Below are 20,291 nucleotides of genomic sequence, written 5' to 3' on the forward strand. Positions count from 1 at the left end.
ATCGCAACTTGAATGATTTTTCAAAGACATAAATGACTAAACGTACCTCAAAGAAGGTGCTCCGGCTGCCATCTGCTGGAAAAAGTCGGTACTGCATCTACTGTGAGCTGGAGGAGTTTCCTGTCAATGGTGAAAATATGAATGCATTCAGGTGAAAATGAAATGTATTAAACAGTCATTTAATTCAATTGGTCATGACATAAATACATACACAATGTATTTTAAAAAACAAAATATTTAAAAAAATAAATAAATACAATTTTAATAGTAGTAATAATAATAATAAAATATTTAAATACAAATAAATCATAAATACATATATGTATAAAATATTATGGCTAATACAGGTGTATTACAGTGTCATTTAATCATGTAATTTTTATAAATTACATTTACTTGATTCACTGTAATTTAAATAATTGTATAATTGTTCACCAATTGACATAGTATATTACATTGATTCAGCTGAACAAGTAATTCTAATAAAAACAATTAAATAATTAAAAAGATCAGTTGAATATTGGTTATAGTAGAAATGAATCCACACTAATACAAATGAAAATTATTTTTACAACTCAATGAATAAATAATAATAATAATATATTTATATTTTTAAATAAACCCTAAATAAAATGAAAATTAAATTTAATCCCATTTCTACGGTGCAGGAAGATAGAAACTCCACAATTATTGTCATTATTTCTGTATTTAGCGTTTTTTCCTCAAGAGTAACGGTAGCGCCTCCTGCAGCAGACGAGCCTCGGCGGCTTCTTGTTTGTTTATTGCTTGAAATTGGATTTTTAATGACAAGTAGATTTGGCTTTTCACTGTGAGCTGTAAAAACGGCCGGCCATGCTTTCACCGCCACTTCACACGCGGCCTTAAAAAGCTCCCCAGCTGCACGCGCTAATAATTAGAAGACTTGAGTTTAATAGCTGTGTGACTGAGTGGCTGGTAAATCCAATTAAGCACCTGCGCCATGCCTTGCATAACCACAACCTCAATTATGGACCTTTTTCTCTTTTTTGGGACTGATAACAGAATCTGGAGGAACCGGCGGTGGGGCTTGAGGGTTCAAAGCTTGACCCCGGTTTGGATGAGGTGGTGGTCCTCCTGTGATGGGTTTGTTAACTGAAGGGATGCTGAGAAGAAGAGTGAAGAGGCTGCGAGTCAGGAGAAGGAAATAGAAATGACCTTCAGTTTGTAAATGGCAGAGCAAAAAGAAAAAAGCGGCTTTGGAAGGAAAAGGCTGCTGTTGAATGATGTTTGGAGCCGTGTAAAAGGTATTAAATAGTGCAGGAGGCGGCGTGAACGATAAGAAGCTCAAAGACATTCATGGACAATTCATGAGAATTGAAAGACTTTCACAAAAAAGGCGAGCAAATTCGTCTTTAGTCGAGAAAAAAAAAGTAATTGTACAAAGAGACGCTTTAAAGTGGCAAAAAAGCAGGGCTGCATTTCTTAGTAGATACTTGGTCCGTACCTTTAAAGTCTCTACAGCCTCCGTGTGAAGGCATCATCAGGAAATGACAGCTTTACCTTTGTTTCCTATCATTTTTCTTTTGGGGTGCAGCGTTTATTTATACCATATTTTTACTGTATACATTTTTTACAGAAATTATTTGAATGCTATATTTTGGTACAGCGTAAAAAACATTTTTACAATCCTCTAAACACACTTTTATAACATTATTAGAGCCCTTGAGACGTTAAATAACACCCCTATAGTCACCTTTACACTCCTATTTAACAATATAGTAGATATAATCTATTTGTGGCATAAATAAGACAATAATAAGACATCAATAAGACATAATATTGACACACACGTTGGCGTTGGGTGAATTCCTTCTTCCTGTTCTTTTTTTCTAAACTTCCTGCGGTGGCTATAGTCTCATCAATGTAACATTACTGCCCCCTGTGGCCATAAAAGAATACTGGAATCCTAAATTGACTCATCACGGTCGGACGTGGAAGCGACTAACCGTGAAAAAAGGGGGGTATTCTTCCATACTGTAAATGGCGGATGGAACCAAATGCTTTCCAAGGTTGCATCACAGCCGGAACCGAGGCGGGACGCTGCCTCCGTAAACGGCAAAAATTCCTTCCGGAAACACGGCAGCCACTTCCTGAGGATATACAGTAGCTGCAACGCGTTTCCGAGTTGCTCCATTGACGCAATCGAGAGTCACTGTTGCGGTTTTTAGAACTCGGCTTTTGTTTGATCTGGCTCCGTATTTAAACCATCTCCTCCTTTTCCGTGTTCTCGTTAGAAAAATCCATCCAGCGCCGTGTCGGATCACGATGCGAGTTGCTACCAATTTCATCATGTCGTCCCCGAAAAGTCAACAGGCAATTAGAGGCGGGGTCCTCGTTCATGCAAATATACATTAATAGCGATGACGAGGAGACGGCGTAGTTAGAATGTTAAACGTTAGCCATTTCCGAGGGACCGCCATCCATTTGGGAAAGGGCTTACTAGCGTATTAGTGTCTTGATTGCTGTTGTCAGCACAGCTAACTCCTTTGGGCCTGACAGTAAGACATCCCTGTTACATGGCCTGGGGCTGCTACGTGTGTGTGTGCCTCACATTTCCAATCCTCCATGGTTTATTTAGCAGCCGCACGGGCCCACGCTGTTGATGAAAGGACAACGGCGTCTCAGCGGGATGTCAGAGTTCATCACCGATGCTCCTTTCAGATTTGACACAGCGTCAAAAAGTTTGACGCGGGAGTGATGGCCAGGTGCTTTCTTATGAATATCAAAGCACACGGACTTATTATCTGCAGTGGCAGCACTCGGCCGAGGTGTGATGGTGAAGCAGGAAGAGGTGCTTCGACTTCAGCTGCGAAAGCCAAGGTTAGGATCCGAAACTTTTACACCGTTGATATCGTTCTTGTACTGTTGGGTTCGGCCTGGTAGCTCACTGCATCTTATTGGGATGCCTTCATGACACTCACACAACGAGGAGAAGATAGTCAACAGACACGCTATCGGCGTCACACAAGCTTAACTTTCACGTTCCAGAGGAAAGTAGAACCAATCTTGGACACTCCAAGTAACAAATGATGGGACAGTACTAGAAGGTACGTCCTCCCATCTCTGTCTTGATGATGGAACGGTTTGATCGAGGTGAGAAAAGTAAGACTCAATCAGAAACAAGAAATTTGAAATTACAGGGAAAATTTTAATTTTGTGGATGTGAAAAATTGTAACCTGAAATGTTTTCATCCTGGAATGGTTTTGAGAAATTTCATTTTGGGGACAAAAAAATTGGAAATTTTCACGCTTAAGGAATTTAGCAAACATGTCATGGCGGTTAGCCAGCGGCCCACACAGCTAGGAGACCCAAGTTCGATTCCACCCTCGGCCATTTCCGTGTGGAGTTTCCATGTTCTCCCCGTGCATGCGTGGCTTTTCTCCAGGTACTCCGGTTTCCTCCCACATTCCAAAAACATGCTATGTTAACTGGCGACCCCAAATTGCCCATAGGCGTAAATATCGGTGTGGGGTCCAGGTCCAGGGTGTACCCCGCCTTTCGCCCGAACACAGCTGGGATAGGCTCCAGCACCCCCACGACCCTCAAGAGGATAAGCAGCAGAAAATGAATGAATGAATGCCATGAAAGTAGAACTGTTGAACAACCTCGGTTCACAGAAAGACAATACAATAAGACAATAGAATTCTCCACTTTTGGGGGGGTCCCTAAACCCCCAAATTGTACATACATTGAAAAGCTGAAAAAAGCCACACATTCCTGCAGCTGTGTCTGGCCAATAAGAGAACATCACTTAGTAGTAGACGTTCTGCTTCTTCATGATGTGTTCAGGTACCAACTTTGACAAATGAACAACTTTATCCGTAGCGGTAATACAACTTTTATAAGTTGATGTATTTTTCTAGCCAACCACAAAGCCAGAGCTAGCCCGCTGTTTTCATACGCTAGTAAATGTGAGCGTGTCAGCGAGAGTGAAGCCTAGAAATATGCTATCAATTGAAAGGATACTTTTCATGCACGCCAAGCAGGAGAGAGACGCAGCATGGCCTGAAGGCAACGCTGGAGAATGATGGAAAAGGAGCTTTCTTATTATTCTCATGCTCCTATTGTGACAGGCTGGGCAGGGCAGCCTTTATGGGATTTATTAGCAAGGCTGAACGATAATTCCTGATGAAATACTCATGTATTCGGATGCACCGTTTCAACTGAATGTCACTTCACTGCTCAGTATTCCTTTACTACCAACATGCACTTATAGTATGTTCCTATTTAAAAATATATATTTGCTTTCATGTATTTGATTGTAATCATGCATGAGATCAACTAGTGTCATTCATCAGCAAAACAACATGAGCAGAAACAAAGAGCAACAACAAAGTACAGAAACTCTTAAGATATTACTTTAATTCTAAATTAAATTAAACTAAAATTAAACTTATGTATGTTTTTTTCTATCAAATTATTCATTTTTGGCCTCGTGCAATTTATAAACCAGAAAATACGATACTTTTCAAACATGTAAAATGGTCTTTTGGCAGTAGACAATATTTTCTAGTAGTATTTTTCTGATTTTAGTCCAACTTGGTTCAAAAAAAATATCCAATTCTTGTTGCCAATGAAAAAACAAAAGCACCCCAGCTGCATTATTATTCATATTAGCGTCTTTTGGACGATCTGGAACTACAAATGATGTCCATAAAAGTATTAAACATCTTATGAATACCAAGTGATTGATTAACAATCTGGTGTTTAATGAATAAGAAAATATGCAATATTAGCATTTAGTGTTGCTTCCCAACACTCCAGTGTTCATTATCAACACTCAGCAGCCCCCCCCCAACATCTGTTCTCCTATTTAGCATGATTACGCTGCTCAGTGTGGAAGCGCAAGGATGCGCTACGATGCACTCCTGGATTGTCAAGGACAGATGCCAGAATCCCGTATTGGCACGCCGACTGCTAATCCTTCTTCTGAAACCAAAGTCACAAAGTCGTGAAATACGCTCAGCCGTCTGTGAAAAATATGTTGAAAACTGTTTATGGCGGTTATGGGAAACGCAAATACTTTTACTGACTCGGGTTCTTATGAATCGCTCACTGAGGTACCATTGCAGAGTTGCAAGTTGCAGGCAAGAGACTACTTGAGTCTTCCATGAGCACCCGTGAGTCAAGTAACCAGTCTGTGAGTCAGTCAAACTCGAGTCTTCATCATCTCATCAGAGTCAGTGAAACTGGAGTTTTGTCCCACCCGCAAGTCAATGAAACCCAGGTCTTTGTCAAGCACCCATGAGTCGGTGAACTCGAGTCTTTCTTGGGCACCTCTGAATCAGAAACTGGAGTCTTTGTCGAACACCCGCGAATCAGTGAAACCCAGGTCTTTCTCAAGCACCCATGAGTCGGTGAACTCAAGTCTTTCTTGGGCACCTGGGCACCTCTGAATCAGAAACTGGAGTCTTTGTCAAACACTTGCAAATCAGGGAAACCCAGGTCTTTGTCAAGCACTCATGAGTCGGTGAACTCGAGTCATTCTTGGGCACCTCCTGCATCAGTCAAACTGGAGTCTTTGTCGATCACCCGCGAGTCAGGGAAGCTCAAGTCTTCCTGAGGCACCCAAGAATCAGTGAAACACAAGTCTTTGTCAGGTCTTTGTCAAGCACCCATGAGTCGGTGAACTCGAGTCTTTCCTGGGCACCTCTGAATCAGAAACTGGAGTCTTTGTCGAACACCCGCGAATCAGTGAAACCCAGGTCTTTCTCAAGCACCCATGAGTCGGTGAACTCAAGTCTTTCTTGGGCACCTGGGCACCTCTGAATCAGAAACTGGAGTCTTTGTCAAACACTTGCAAATCAGGGAAACCCAGGTCTTTGTCAAGCACTCATGAGTCGGTGAACTCGAGTCATTCTTGGGCACCTCCTGCATCAGTCAAACTGGAGTCTTTGTCGAACACCCGCGAGTCAGGGAAGCTCAAGTCTTCCTGAGGCACCCAAGAATCAGTCTTTGTCGAACACCCGCGAATCAGTGAAACCCAGGTCTTTCTCAAGCACCCATGAGTCGGTGAACTCAAGTCTTTCTTGGGCACCTGGGCACCTCTGAATCAGAAACTGGAGTCTTTGTCAAACACTTGCAAATCAGGGAAACCCAGGTCTTTGTCAAGCACTCATGAGTCGGTGAACTCGAGTCATTCTTGGGCACCTCCTGCATCAGTCAAACTGGAGTCTTCTTCGAGCCCCCGCGAGTCAGTGAACTCGAAAATCTATCCCCCACACTTTGTGAGTTTTTGTGATTGTGAGCGGCATCTCTACAAATAAAGTTGCATGGAATCAGCTCAGGTTCTCGAATGAAAAAATGTGAAGACTACCGTTTCATGGCAGTGATAACAGAAATAAGAGTTAACCCGGCGGGTATTTACTCGTAAAACCTGACACGGAGCTCAAGTGTGCACGGAATACCAAGTACAGGCAAATAAATATGGAGTCACATTTAATTAGCCAAGGAATTACTCATCCACCCGTTATTAGAAACACCCAAGGTCCCTCGTCACCTCGTTTTCTGTAGGAGACGTCTACGGAGATGCCCAGGCTGCTAAGCACGTGCCACACAAGAGTGGCACAGCTACTCTGACGAATGCAGCATCAACACGGACATGTTTGTGGGTATCATAATGCAAAGGGTATTATGAATGAAGTATTTAATTCCAGCACAACAAAAACAACCCTGAAAATCAGGATGTGAAGCAAAAGTAGCAAATACTGTACAATCAAGGACGCATCAAAAACAGGTAGTATACTTCTCAAGCTGGTACTTTTACACACAATAAATCAACACAGCAATCACAACACTTCTTGGTCGCACTCGGGAACGTTTGCTGGAGAAGAGGAGAAGAGGCGACCACGGCATGCCGTCTGCTATTTATGGGAGCTCCACCTGATTACCAATCAGGCACACCTGATGGCCAATCAGGATGCAGCTTGAATAAAACCACCAAACACCCACCTCCACCCCCACTATGTTCATGTTTTTCAACCTTTTTTGAGCCACGGCATGAGTTTTTACATTGTAAAAATCTTGCGGCACACCACTAACCAAAAATGTTACATAATGACACTCTGTATAGTTAATTACAATATCGTTTCTCTATTTATTTATATTCACTCAGTGGGACATTAGGGCATGTTTCGATGAACCAAAGCTGGAATAAAAGAAAGATTAAAAAACAAAAAGTGATATTGGATAATTCCGCGGAACAGTGGTTGAAAATCCCTCAATGGGACTTGGACTTTGCTTTGCATTAATATATCAGTAATTCATAGTGTACTGAAATCATAAAATATATAAAAATAAATCATTCAATATGAAATATTATATGTTCATGTCTAGTTGTATTTTTGTTGAAATATTTCCGTGAAATAAACGACCAGTTCCGCTGTGGTCTTGACGGAGGTCGACGACGTTTACAGACAAAGTGACAGCCTCCGTGTCAAATGTGGCAGAAATCAATGAAAGCCAAAGAGAAGAGTTACAGCAGAGAAAGCACATGACGCGAACTGTCAAATTTATTGATGTGCTGCGGCACGTAGCCAGGGGGAAAAACATCAGCTCTGAATGGGAAATATGTACGTAGACACTAATCAATATTTGCAGTGACAGTTTTTAAATTGGATTAAATATTGAGGGGAAAAATGACTACTTTCTATATGAGTGTTGTCTTTCGGGGAGGGTATTATGTTTGGTTTTGTCTGTTTGATGCTCATTTTCAGTTCTGCCGGCCCCAGCAGATTGGCTCCCTCCGTGTCAGCCAATCAGCTTCCAGCATGCCCTCAAGATCAGCACACCTGAGTCTCATCTGTGCAATCAGACGAAGTCTATTAAGTGGCCTGATTGGAGCTGGTCTGGGCTGCGCCATGTTGGGCTTTGTGTGTTCTTGCAAGCACCATTTCTTGTGTTGGGGGGCGGGGGGGCACTAAATGACTGTTGCTAAGTCGATGTGTGTTTCTTAATGCAATTTGACACCAGCGAGCGTGCCTCCACACTGTTTGAATGTGCAATCAATTCAAAGTTCCCAAAGCCACATGTGTTCTTGGGCTGGATCGATACCAATCAAGGTCCCAAAATGAAACATTTTTGAATTCAATGGAAGCTTTTTTTTGTTGTTGTGTTGTTCTTTCAAGTATTTGTGGTTGGCGGCCGCGAAATAAGAATCACAAATCAGCAGCACTTGCGCCTGAAGGCGTGCTTTCTGCCGCGTTTGATGGCTTTTACTGAAGGTACTTACCACAACACTTCAGACTGATTAAAGTGACTCTGCAGCCAGCAGAAAGACCCATCCAAAAGCCCGCTTCCTCTGGGAGAAGGTCTGTCAACACCGCCATCATAATTGCCACATTGCACAAGATGCAGCCTTTATTATTCCCATTCGCCATTATAGCCATTTTTTTTATTATGTGCTTGTTATGATTTATGATTCTTTTGTACTAGTAGTAGCTGTGGTGCTAGTAATAGTGTTGTTAGTCCTTATAGTAGTAGTCCATATATACACATATACATATATCAATAATTGGCATTTTTATGATATTATTTACTCTTATGATTGTCTTTTTCTATTTATTTTTTTGTAGTGGTAGTTTTAGTATTATTCCCTCTTATATTTATTATGCATATTTTTTCCTTTTTTGTTTACTACGATTATTATTATAATCAATTTTTGTGGTAGTCCCCATTATTTTTGTTATGTTTACTACGATTATTGACAATATGAAGATGTGTTCGGAAAAAGTGAAAATACAAAACTCGAAAAACTCAAGTCATAAGTCGAAAAATATGACAAAAATGTGTAAAAACCACAAAACAGCAGAATATAAACAGAGTACGTTGCGCAGTTTTATTAAAAAAAACACCCGTTGAAACAGAATGCGGTAATAATATTTAGAGTATATTGCAGCAAGTACGCTGATGTGCAATGAACGCAAGCACGGTAGTAGACACTAAAAATATCACTGCAGTCAAAGTGCACAGTAGACCCGCATGCAAAAGCGACAGTGATGCCATCGACCGGTGTAAAAATGTGCAAGATGTTCTCCAGGAAGGAATCCATCGGTGTCCATGCGCCATTCAGTCAAAACAACACGATTAGCCATTTTGGACAAAACAACGAGCATCATCACAAATGTTGACAAAAGTTTAAGAGCCGTCGTCTGTTTCGATGACATGGAACAAGGTGACGTTGAATACGACCTGGTGTCCGTTATTCCAGGCGTACAGCGCTCTCTCTCGGGCGTTGTAGTCCAGCATGGAGATGTGGAAGTACTGGTTGAGGAAAGGAATGTCGATGTATTCATACGTTGACGTCTTTGTGGAGTAGGCGTAATAAACCTTTGCTCCGGACAGGTGAGAGTTGGTGATGTAGAGAGTCCCACAGATCATGAACGACTCCCCCGCGTTCCTTTTGGAGTATTCCGTGTTCCAAGTCTTCAGGACCTGCAGGTTGTTGGGATCGATTTGGGAAATGACAACATTCCCGGCATTTTGGTTGGTGGCATACGCGACCCACAGTCCCAGCTCGTCCGCCATGACGTCGATGTCGGAGTAGCCGCCCCACGTGTACGGGTACATGTTGTGGAAGCCTGCGAATTCCAAAGCTCTCTGGGCCAGAACCGTGCCGGTCTCAAAGCTGTACTTGACGATGATGTTGCTCTGGTACTTGTTGTAGTAAAGGGAGCCGTTGTAGACGACGTGATTGGTCCCTTCCCATTTGAACGGAAGGCTGTAGGTGCGAGCCACCACTCCTGCCGTGAAGTCCTCCATGGTTTTGAACTCTCGGACGATCTTGCTGTTGGTGTAACCGTCCATGTACCAAACCTACAGGTGGGATGGGTGGAAGTATGAATGGGGACGGGTTCCATGGGTCGGTTCAGTGGATGGATGGGTGGAATTGGTAATCCCGTGAGTAAAACCAAGGCGCCAAAGCAGTGACATCAGAAGAAAAGCAAGTTTGAGGGAGATAATACAAAGTTAAGGGCTAAGGATTCAGTGACGCTGGATTTACACCACATGGTTCAAGTGACAAATGGACGCCACTTTTAGATGATAAATGGACGGATTGGTTTTCCATTCAACCGTGTACGGAAACAGGCAAAATACTTGAAATGAAAACCAAATCATAAAAAAACTGTGACCTTTTGAACACCAAAAGTGACTGTATGCACTAAATCTGAATCGGGTTGAATCCAGTTGCTTTCACTTGTGCTTCAGATATATGAACACCATACAAAGAAAGCCAACATCTAACAAAATGAATTGAAAGAGAAATCTCCACTCACTCTGTTGTGTCTTGTTGATGCGAGCGAGTCGGTCATCCATGCCCCAAACCGAGTCCCGGAGATCTTAATGGTCACGGGTCCGCTGATTTTCATTAATTTTCCGCATGCTGTTAATAAAGAAATGCAGCAGTGGAATAAACATGCTGGGACTGGGGAATGGGGGGTGCTATTAACTTAGCTTTTAGCCCATCATTTGTTGGTGTCTGTTTGTAGCAGTGCCCTGGCTAGCGACTGTAAATACCAATTATTGTTATATTATAGTCATCCTTTTGCTTTATTGAGCAGAATTACTTTTAATAGCCTCACTCAGACTATGAAACATTTACCCTTTGAAAGCGAAAAGAGGCCAACGGTTCAGTGTAATGAACCCATTTTTAAAAATGTATTTATCACGATGCCTGTTTGAATCCAGATCACCAAAATAAGAGACGATGATCGCTAATGGGGTCCCTGCAATCAGCGCTGACTTACTCAGTTTTCCCATGCAGCTTCGGAGCCTGTTATCCAGTCGCAGTACCCGCTGATAGAGTTTGTCATAGTCGTAGGCGCCCATTTCCTCCTGGATGCTCGTCAACACCGATGACAGGTTCCTGATCTCCTCCTTGAAGTGGGAGACGAGGGCGGCATCCATCTTGTACTGCTCCAGCACGGGGATCAATGGCTTCAGCTGCTCCATCTTGTCTTTAAGCTCCTAATGTGACAGCAACAGAAATGAATGTGCCACATTCTCTGAACCTGCTGACTGAAAACCTGACCAGGGTGATGGGAAACTGCATATTTAAAAGTTGATCAGCGCTCTCCTAACTCTCCTGGTTTGTGCAGCGTCGAGAGAATATGGACATATTCTCTATGCACAGTCAGTGATAACAGCAGTGATGACTGGACACCATGATTTGTGGATGGTGTCATTTTGTGGTCGAATCATCTGGACCACAGCTATAGCCTAGCTGCAGGGGTGGGCAAACTACGGCCCGGGGGCCACATCCGGCCCGCCAAGTGCTTGAATACGGCCCACCTGTTCTTTCCAAAGTATTTCATTTAAACTCAACATACAACCTGGCATCATGGCTTGAGCCAACCTTTTGATGGTTGAAGTAGCTGGTTTATCAATTTCCTTATTTGATGTGGTCTGTTGTTTACAAAATGCTCCTAAAAAAAAGGGACACAAGCACTTAATAATAATAATAAATATAAAAAATATATATTTTCCAATAATAAATAAATAATAATTATATTAATAATACAATCAATATAATATTATTAATTAGTGCCATTAATAATATTAATTAATAATAAATAATAAATATTAATGTTAATAATAATAGTACTAAATAAAAATAATTATTAAATAACAATAATAATAATTATTATAATACATTTAATTTATAACACACTTTATATCAAATAAATAATCTCAAAGTGCACATATAGCAGATTGCATGACACTTTTACATGTAAAACGTGTGTGAAATATACGTGTAAAAATTGACCGTTACATGTAAAATATTATATAGTCTGGCTCCCCCCGTCAATGTTGTTAAATCAATGCGGCCCACAAGTCAAAAAGTTTGCCCACCCCTGGCCTAGCTTCTTGTTCAGTTCCTGGTGCGTTACAAACAAAACAGAAGGCATTCAAAAAGCATCCAACACTAATTAACATGCGTGATAGCCATGGACACAAGAGATATTATTATAGTTATTGAATTTCCAAAGTTCCTGCACTTTGTGGAGCAGAAATTGTGTGGGTAAATATGAAAGGAGATCTTGACATTAACCCAACAAGTGTTAAAATAGAATAGAATCTTTGGCCAGTTATCATAGTACTATCCCCTCGTACTTTCATTGTCTCGGATGTCACAGATGGGAAATGATGCTGCAAAGTAACAATGCATACCTGGAAGTTTCTGGCCATGACAGACTTCCTGTCGTCCTCAATTTGTCTGAATTTGGTCCTCAGGCCCTTCATCTGGTTCTCCATCTTCATCACATACTGCAAATCCCTCTGAGTTCGCAGGTTGAGCACCTCGATGGACTGAGACATGTTCTGCACCTAGAAGGCAGATTGTGTTCCTGGAGAAGAGTTCTAAACCATCGTCATCGTGCTCGCTCTACCTTCTCTAGGAGATGGCGGAGCTGCTTGCTCTTCGCATCTCTGGAGCACAGGCTTTGTTCCGGCGCCACAACGGTGCAGATGCAGCGGCCGTCCGCATCCTGGGCCGAGCTGTACACCTGCCAGCCCTCTCTCGGCCCGAGGGTCTGCAAGCACAAACACGACGTTAGTCATTTTAGTCTCATCTAATCTTGGGTGTCATCCTCCAGTTGTCCTCCTCTGCAATGGAAGCGAAATCACTGAAGATGTGCTAGTGGCCTGTATTAATCAGAGAGAAAGAGGACGTTGCACCACATGGAGAAGTGAGGGACGCCTCAATAATCCAGTCCCATTACCTCCACAGCCTGTTCTTTTCAATCATAGAGCAGGATTTATGCCAAGGCGACACCCCCTTGTTCCATGTGGGGGAGTGGCAGCCGTGCAGCAAGAGAACCCATGGAATCCGTAGAAAAATACGAATTACTTTCAGTCCTGTGGAATTGTTCCCAGGATGCAAATTGAGTGTCTAATCCCAACAACATTCTCCATGAACCACAAATCATTTTTCCCGCTCACTTTCGCCATTTGACTCACAATGCCACCAAATGAAAAATGGTATCATATCATTACATTTAACATTTTAATTTTAAATTACATTTTTAGCGTAAATGAAGCATTTTCATGCATTATGCTTCATTAGGCCATGTTTTTTTCCACAATATATTGATAGATCATTCTGTTTTGTGGCTGAATGTGGCCTATTTGTCAAAAATTATGTAAATGTAGGCAAATTCTTATGTACTTTTCTGACTAAATTGAGTATTTTTCATGCATACATGGCGACATGAGGTAAAAAATACAAACTTCAAGGCGTTCAGAGGATGCATTGTAATTATATGTAGCATTCTGTATTGTCACTAGGTGTCAGTAATGTTACGATAATGTTGGGAGAGACACACAAGCACCTTAACTACCGGAGCAGCACAATCAACTCCAACACGGCAACATGTTTACAGCAACACACACAAGCGCAAGTCTTATTTTCTCATTTGTTGACTATATTGGGTAATAGGAGTGTCAACGTGACTATAGGGGTGTTATTTCATTTCTAGGGGGCTCTAATGTTAAAAAACTGTATTTGGAATGGTTTCTATGCCCCGACTGACAATATTTGATTTAAAAATAAGGAATCCTACTTTGCACTGCACTTTACACCGTGCATGAACACTTTTCCCTCATAATCCCTGCAGCTGATTCTGTTCAATGTTCAATGGTGGTGGAAGACAAAGCGCATCATGCACATAAATACAATCCAGAGCTCAGGTGAGACTCGTATTTGGTTTCGGCAATCTTGTTTGATTCTCTGGACAGTGCTTCTCTGAACAACGAGGACATTTTGGTGCACGACTTAACCTTCTGACAAATCCCCAGAACGCTCACTAACGCGGCTGAACTTGGGAAGACGATTTCACAAAACGATGACGGTAGATTTCATCAGCATCTGCTATCGCGTGGCACACAAACCTACCTAGCGGATTCACACGCTTTCGCCATTCAACAGATGAATGGGGAAACACACCCCCACGGTGTTCTTATTAGGTCAGCTCATTAATTCTTCTTACAGTGTCGTTTGTGCTGCAGGCCGTGCCGTTCTGCAGGTTTTATGCCGCATCTTCAACAGTCAAACAAGAGCCCAGCTTCCACTTCCAGCAGCTCTCCGAGGTGGTCTGTCTTTGTTTGCTAGCAGTCAACACGCTACACAAAGGACGGGGGACGGCACGATGTGCTGACTGGATGCAAAGCGCCCTCCAGCATCTTGCAGCCAAGTAACTGCTGAGCTGGGTTTAACCTTTTCTAGGATAACATGCAATGAATGCCGCCGTCAACTTGTAATTTACCACACTTTTTGTCTTGGCTGATGCTTTTGTGAACATCCCATTGTCTGCACAAGTCTCTATTGTTGGGCGGCGGCAACAAGTCTCAAATGACTTTCCTGTTGGCAAGAACTCACAGAAGATATTTTCGACAAAAGCGTCCTCTAAAAATGGAGGAGGACTTAACATCCTCCTAAGTTGGACGAATACCTTCGCCACTTCCATGAACTGGACCGGGATATTTCAAGTCCAATTTTGTGATGTTTAAAGGGGGCCTTTGTATTGAGTTGTGGACACCTACAGAGCAGCTGCACACAATAACCCGCACACAAAGCCTTCTGGATCTTCCAGACTCTGCACCTCTTCCTGCCGTGTTTCCATGCACGTCCTGCCTCCCACCCAAACAATCTGCGATCTGTGACCGATCTGCTCGTACCAAATCCACACAAGCCCTCCCTAGGAGCTCCGGAAAGTTGGTATTGGCCCATGATCACAAAACAGTCCAGTGTGAAGGGCCGGGAATCAAACTCCAACCACTACTGCCTGATGCTTAAGATGCCTAAGCTAAACAAACATAGCGTTGCCCCACACCAGAATAAAGATATTTCCTGGTAGTATTCTACATTGGTCACTAGGTGTCACTAATGCTACATTGATGAGACGATAGCCCTTGCAGGAAGTACTGTACATAGACCAATGTAATGGTGGATATAGGGGTGTTATTTCATGCCTAGAGAGCTCTAACCGTGTTTAAAATCTGTATTTAGAAAGTTGTAAACAGGTTTTCTTTACTCCAGCTATAAAAATTCCATTTATAAATAGAACCCTACTTTGTGGAAATTCACTTCTCACCAGTTGAGAACCACTGTAGACACCCATGGACAATTAGTCTCCAATTAACATGTTGGTGGGATGAAGACAACCCAGCCACAGAGGTCCACACAGATGTGAACCCAGAGACCTCCTGGCTGTGAGGCAGACATCCCAACCACCAGGTGAGAGACGAACTCACTGACACAGACAAGATGGAGACCGGAGCAGATGCTGTCCATCCACTCATCCATCCGCCTGTCCAAACAAGCCGCGGTGGTCGAATGTGCTCTACCCTTATTGATGATTGCTCAACCTAAGGGGGGAGACACTTCAGCAGCACTTCAGCTCTAATGGCAGCAGAAGATGAACTCCAACGTGCAGCCCGTTCTGTAATCAGACAGAGGCAGGCAACCAGAGACAGCCGTGATGAATGGCAACGCCCTAAAGACGGTCGGCCATAGCAACGCGGCCATCAAACAGGTTGCGGTAATACGGTGACAAAGAGAACACTTGCAGTGTGGAGAACAAAAGATGGGATCCTTTCTCGCACGTGTGACTTTGATGAAAGCTGTGTGGGAAGATTAGTTTCTTAGAGGTGCGCCACACACTTGTCTTTGACCTCCGCCAACACAAAGCGTACTTCAGCTGACTCCGCCTTCTCTGAATGGAAGAACAGTACATGGAAATCATCTGGAACACGCTGACCATCCCAAGATGATGGCTCCCCGGACTTGAAAGCAGAATTCTGATGAACACCTGATGTGAGGAGCAAAAGAAAGCCTTTAGTCATGCATGGGACTTCTCCCAGAACATGTTATGCTTTTAGATCAGATAGGAAACTGGAGTGGATTCACTTCACTGCTTGAGGCGGGCGACTGCTTCATTAACTCGTCCCTCGTGGACGCACGCCTGAATAACAGACCGGGGAGTGTTCAACCAAATGTTTTTCCTTTAGAAAGTGTAAGATCCCACAGAGTCGTATTTGTCTAGCAAAGGGTGCTATTCCAACTTTGATAGCAACACTACATTGAAACTATTTCCGGATGTTTAAAACAGGTTTTTCTTAATTTTTATCAAGCTGCCGTGACTCAAACAATGAAAACCCCTCAGTCACGATTCCCCTGATTCTAAATTACAAATTTGCCATGACGTTGCGTGAATAAAATGACAAACAGCACTACTTCATGGATGTTCAGAAGGTCTAACACTCTGTTACAGTGTGCTTGAACGCCTCATGCCAACAGCGCCTACAGTGCAGGGAGTACAGTATGAAAGGGAGAGTTCATTGGTCACTGTGATATGAACAAATAAGTTTGGACATATTCCATAAATAATTAAAATCATGAAAGAAATTAAAATTGAAAATTAAATTAGAATGGAAAAATAAAATTTAAAAAATAAAAATACATTACAATTTTAATTTAAAATTGAAAAGTGAAGTGACACTGAATGTGGAATTGAAATTAAATTAATTGAAGTAAAACTAAAAATACATTAAAATTAAATTGGAATATATTATTTTAAATGAAAATACATGCAGATTAAAAATGTAATGTAAAATGTGAAAAAAATAAAAATGAATTAAATGAAAATGGAGCAATTTAGTCATTCAAATACAATGTAAATACTTCATTTTGTTTTATTGTCATCTTACTGTGGTGTATGTAAAGTGCAGCAGTAAGGGGGGGTCCTTGGTTTCAGGTCAAATAGGGGTACGGGACCGTGAAAGGTCTGGCAAAGACCACCCTGATTAAAAAAAAACACTTCATGCTGGTATTTACTTTCTCCACGTCCCTCGAGCATCTGATAGGAAACTCCAAATGACAGACTTTCTATTCCGTTCCACATCCAGACTGCTTCTTTATCCTCCTCTGTGGATGTGTCCTCCGGTGCACTGCCTAACGTGTGATCATACACAACACAAATTCCACTCGTTCATTCTCCTCATGATGTGTCATTAGCAGTCGCAGTGTCATCGAGGCCGACGCCAGGCTGACATGAAAATGAGCAACACCAAAGCTCCACTGGTGCTCCCACAACAGCACCAAAACAAGAACATGCGTTGCTTGCTAGCTCGCTGTGGACGGCAAAACATGTGATTAAGGCTAGCATTGAATCGACATGCCAGAAGTGGCGTAAATTGCTCAATTAAATCCTTCGAGGAGCAAAGCTGTGCATTTGCAAAAGGTCTGGCAGCCTGTGAGTGACAGCTTAATACTCGGCGGCTCAGTAATTCCATAAAAAGGTTTTCAAATTATCTTCAAACAATGAAGCAGAACGCTCTACTCTCTCGGGCAACACCAGCAATTAACATGCAGTTTGTGCACCAGTCGGGTTCCTCAATGGCAGCGGAATATTGATTGATTCCAACACAAATAAATGATAGAGTATGGAGAAACCCGCACCTAGCATGACTGATGACTTTTTCACCTTAGAAAAGGGGGAGAGAGTGGGTGCGTGATTCTCCAGCCAGCCTTGAAGTTTCAGCACTAGAGAGTGGACAGCTCCCCACCCACCACCCTGAGCAACATACTGATCCGTCTTCATTAGAACGGACCTTTGGAGGCCAGTCGCCATCAGTCAACTTTTTGTAGGGCTTGGGCCAAACACAAGTAAGACAAATACACGCAATTTCATAGACGTGATGAAGCTGTTGTGTAACCACAGCATGAAGTTTCCATCTGGCAGACCAAAGCAGTGGTGCTGTTGCTGGGGTGCCTGTTGTGCTGTTACTGCACTGGCAGGAGAAAAACTGCAAAATCCAACGTAAATGACTGAAAGCCATCTTAAGCAAAACTGGGGTGCTTTTGCGTGCTACAAACGGGTGGATAATACTAATTGATGGCTGATTTTATAGAATTGCAGCTGCATGAATGACTTCTGGCGGAAAAAGAATTGATTTCACAATGAATTGTAGCTTCATGATGGTTATTGCCACTTCTGTGCCATTATCAAAAGAAATATGAGGATGATTATGATTTCCCAGATTAGCTCAGGAGAAGTGAGAAAGTGATGAGAAATACAACTCACCATAGACGGGCACAAGCCAAAGATGCTGAGAGACAGGAAGGGGTGCAGGAGGCTCAACAGGAGCCGCATGCTGACTGGCTGCGGGCTTCGCTCCGAGCCGGAGACTACAACGTTGTTGAAGGTGCACAGCCTCGCGCGGCTCGCCTGGAGAGTCTACGCAGCTCTTGGAGCGTGGGGAGAGGCGCTCTGTTGGCGGATCAACGTCCACTCGCTCACCGGCATTACTCCCACCTCTCCTCCGTAGTCGGAGAGAGCGACTCGGACTAGTAGAGAGAGTGGAGAGAGTGGGGGGGGGGGGGGGCAACTGTGATGAGGGCTGCAGGGGAGGGAGTATCTATTTCTAATCTAACACCTCATCGGTGTCATATAAACGGTTTCTCCTTGTTTAATCAATTCCAGAAAATATTTGTCATAGTTAACCTGTATAAAAACAAGATCATGTTTTTAACATTACATAACACTCCTATGGTCACCTATTAGCCAACATAAGACAAAATAAGACAAGAAATTGGTGCTTATTTTCTGTTCTGTACTTCCTATTGTCTCTGCTTTCAATGCAACTTTACTGACACCCAGTGGCCAGCATAGAATACTACATATTATGTCTTTGAATGCCTTCAAGTAGGTAGTATTTTTATACTTGGATATCCTTGCCTTAGGTTACATTAACTTCTATATGATTATGAGCATCTTATTTTTACAGGGTTGGCACAGCTACAATTTTAAAAGGTAAAATAACACCAGTTATTAAATGCTGACTTGACAAAACGTTAAACTGAAATAAAAGTTTTTAAAGGAAAACAAACTAGTACTTATTTGAAAAAAAAAAAGACCACAATACAGACTTGATTTGTAAAATGACTATTCTTCAAAACAGGCAAACAATGATGGACAAAAATGCATGTCTTGACTTGATTGCTACAAAATTTATGAAATTCATGAACCTGAGACTGGCTGACGACATGCTCTTTGCAGTAACTCTTTGGTTCGATGAAGCTGAAGAAGCAGTCCCTTTCACAGGTGGATGGCAGATGTCGGTCAACTTGAACAGGAGACCCTTTTAATTCATGGCACAGGACATCTTCATAGTATCAAGTTCCTGGGATAAATAGACAAGAGTGAGGACAGGTCATCTTAGTTTAGTGACTAACAATCAAAACATTTCAAAAGTTCATAAAAAGCTTAAATACATAATCACATGGTTTTTATGAGTTATAAACTTCCTCAGTTTGACATATTTCTTTAAAAAAATTAATGCTGTTCTATCAAAATTAATATAAAAGTTAACAGTACTTTAAAATATGTCATCTCTGTTGCAATAATTGGGATTATTCAAATAACTGCCTCAAGAAACAAAATCTGGCTTGCTGCTCTATCAAGAAGCTTGTGATTTATGTCCCGCTTTGTAAAATACTGTCAATAAATAGGTCCATAAACTACTATTTTATCATACACCTGCACATACATTTGGGAGGACAAAGTGATCAACTCGTGCACGCACGTGACCATGCACTTCAGCCAAACGTGACCACTTTAGCTTCAGCCGTTCGTTTAATCAAGTTAATTTTTTACAGGCATGTGAACAGCACATTGTCTTACAATTGTTCATTTTTCCACCTACCAATAAACTTACTTTAACTGGTCTACTATGTGTTGTCTACGTGGTGTTTCACAATTTAGTTTTAGCTAAACTAGCTAAATTAGCCAATTGCTAACCAAAAGTTCATGCTAACCAGCCGACACAATGAGGCTAGGTGGCTAAGCTAAGTGAAGCTAATTTTAGCAACACTTACCGGTTCCGTCGGAATCTATAATCTATGAAATGCTGATAGGTCGTGCTCCCAGCAGTGGCAGTTGGTGCCTATAACGCATTTAGATTCAGCATATAAAACATATTTTAGGTTTGAAATACATTTGAACGCCTACCTGTGCAGCAAGTGTGTCTTCCTGTTGGCTATTTATAGGTTAAGGTGTGTCATGTGATCAAGGTGCATGGATTCCCTGATTGGGTGCACAGAATCACATGAGTCAACCCTCATGATTGAAATCACCTGGTTGCTGGGTGTTGTATATCAAAACATTCTATTTATATATATATGCACTTATAATTATATGAAAGGGTATTATTAAATAAGAATATATAGTATACAAGTATATATAATAAATTATAT

The 20,291-nt window shown here is 42.0% G+C and overlaps 1 protein-coding gene across 5 annotated transcripts; it reads right to left on the reverse strand.

The window, feature by feature from the left end:
• Positions 1–8,858: 8,858 nt before the first annotated feature.
• olfm3a (olfactomedin 3a) lies at positions 8,859–20,040 on the reverse strand. Of its 5 annotated transcripts, XM_078790567.1 has the most exons (8): positions 19,914–20,040; positions 19,065–19,219; positions 18,121–18,383; positions 12,427–12,570; positions 12,209–12,364; positions 10,786–11,005; positions 10,315–10,421; positions 8,859–9,853 (listed from the first exon to the last, which is right to left on the reverse strand). In XM_078790567.1, the coding sequence occupies exons 3-8, from the start codon at positions 18,187–18,189 to the stop codon at positions 9,176–9,178; spliced, it is 1,374 nt and encodes a 457-aa protein (XP_078646693.1). In that variant the 5' UTR covers positions 18,190–18,383; positions 19,065–19,219; positions 19,914–20,040; the 3' UTR covers positions 8,859–9,175. The 5 variants fall into 5 exon arrangements, with proteins under 5 accessions (XP_078646693.1, XP_078646692.1, XP_057916466.2 ...); XM_078790566.1 differs by lacking the exons at positions 18,121–18,383; positions 19,065–19,219; positions 19,914–20,040 and adding an exon at positions 15,731–16,108; XM_058060483.2 differs by lacking the exons at positions 18,121–18,383; positions 19,065–19,219; positions 19,914–20,040 and adding an exon at positions 15,294–15,856.
• Positions 20,041–20,291: the final 251 nt, after the last annotated feature.

This window comes from Doryrhamphus excisus, linkage group LG5 (genome assembly GCF_037039965.1).
Source record: "Doryrhamphus excisus strain RoL-2023G ecotype Guam linkage group LG5, RoL_Dexc_Guam_v1.1, whole genome shotgun sequence".
NCBI classification, from domain to species: Eukaryota; Metazoa; Chordata; class Actinopteri; order Syngnathiformes; family Syngnathidae; genus Doryrhamphus; species Doryrhamphus excisus.

What these genes read in the sequence shown, in the direction of transcription:
- olfm3a (XM_078790566.1), bottom strand. Translation starts at nt 15,880, where the DNA reads ATGACTAAAGGCTTTCTTTTGCTCCTCACATCAGGTGTTCATCAGAAT. An exon ending in AAGCTGCATGGGAAAACTGA is followed by an intron (nt 10,422 to 10,785) that starts GTAAGTCAGCGC and finishes CTTTATTAACAG; the next exon opens with CATGCGGAAAATTAATGAAA. An exon ending in CATCAACAAGACACAACAGA is followed by an intron (nt 9,854 to 10,314) that starts GTGAGTGGAGAT and finishes TCCCACCTGTAG; the next exon opens with GTTTGGTACATGGACGGTTA.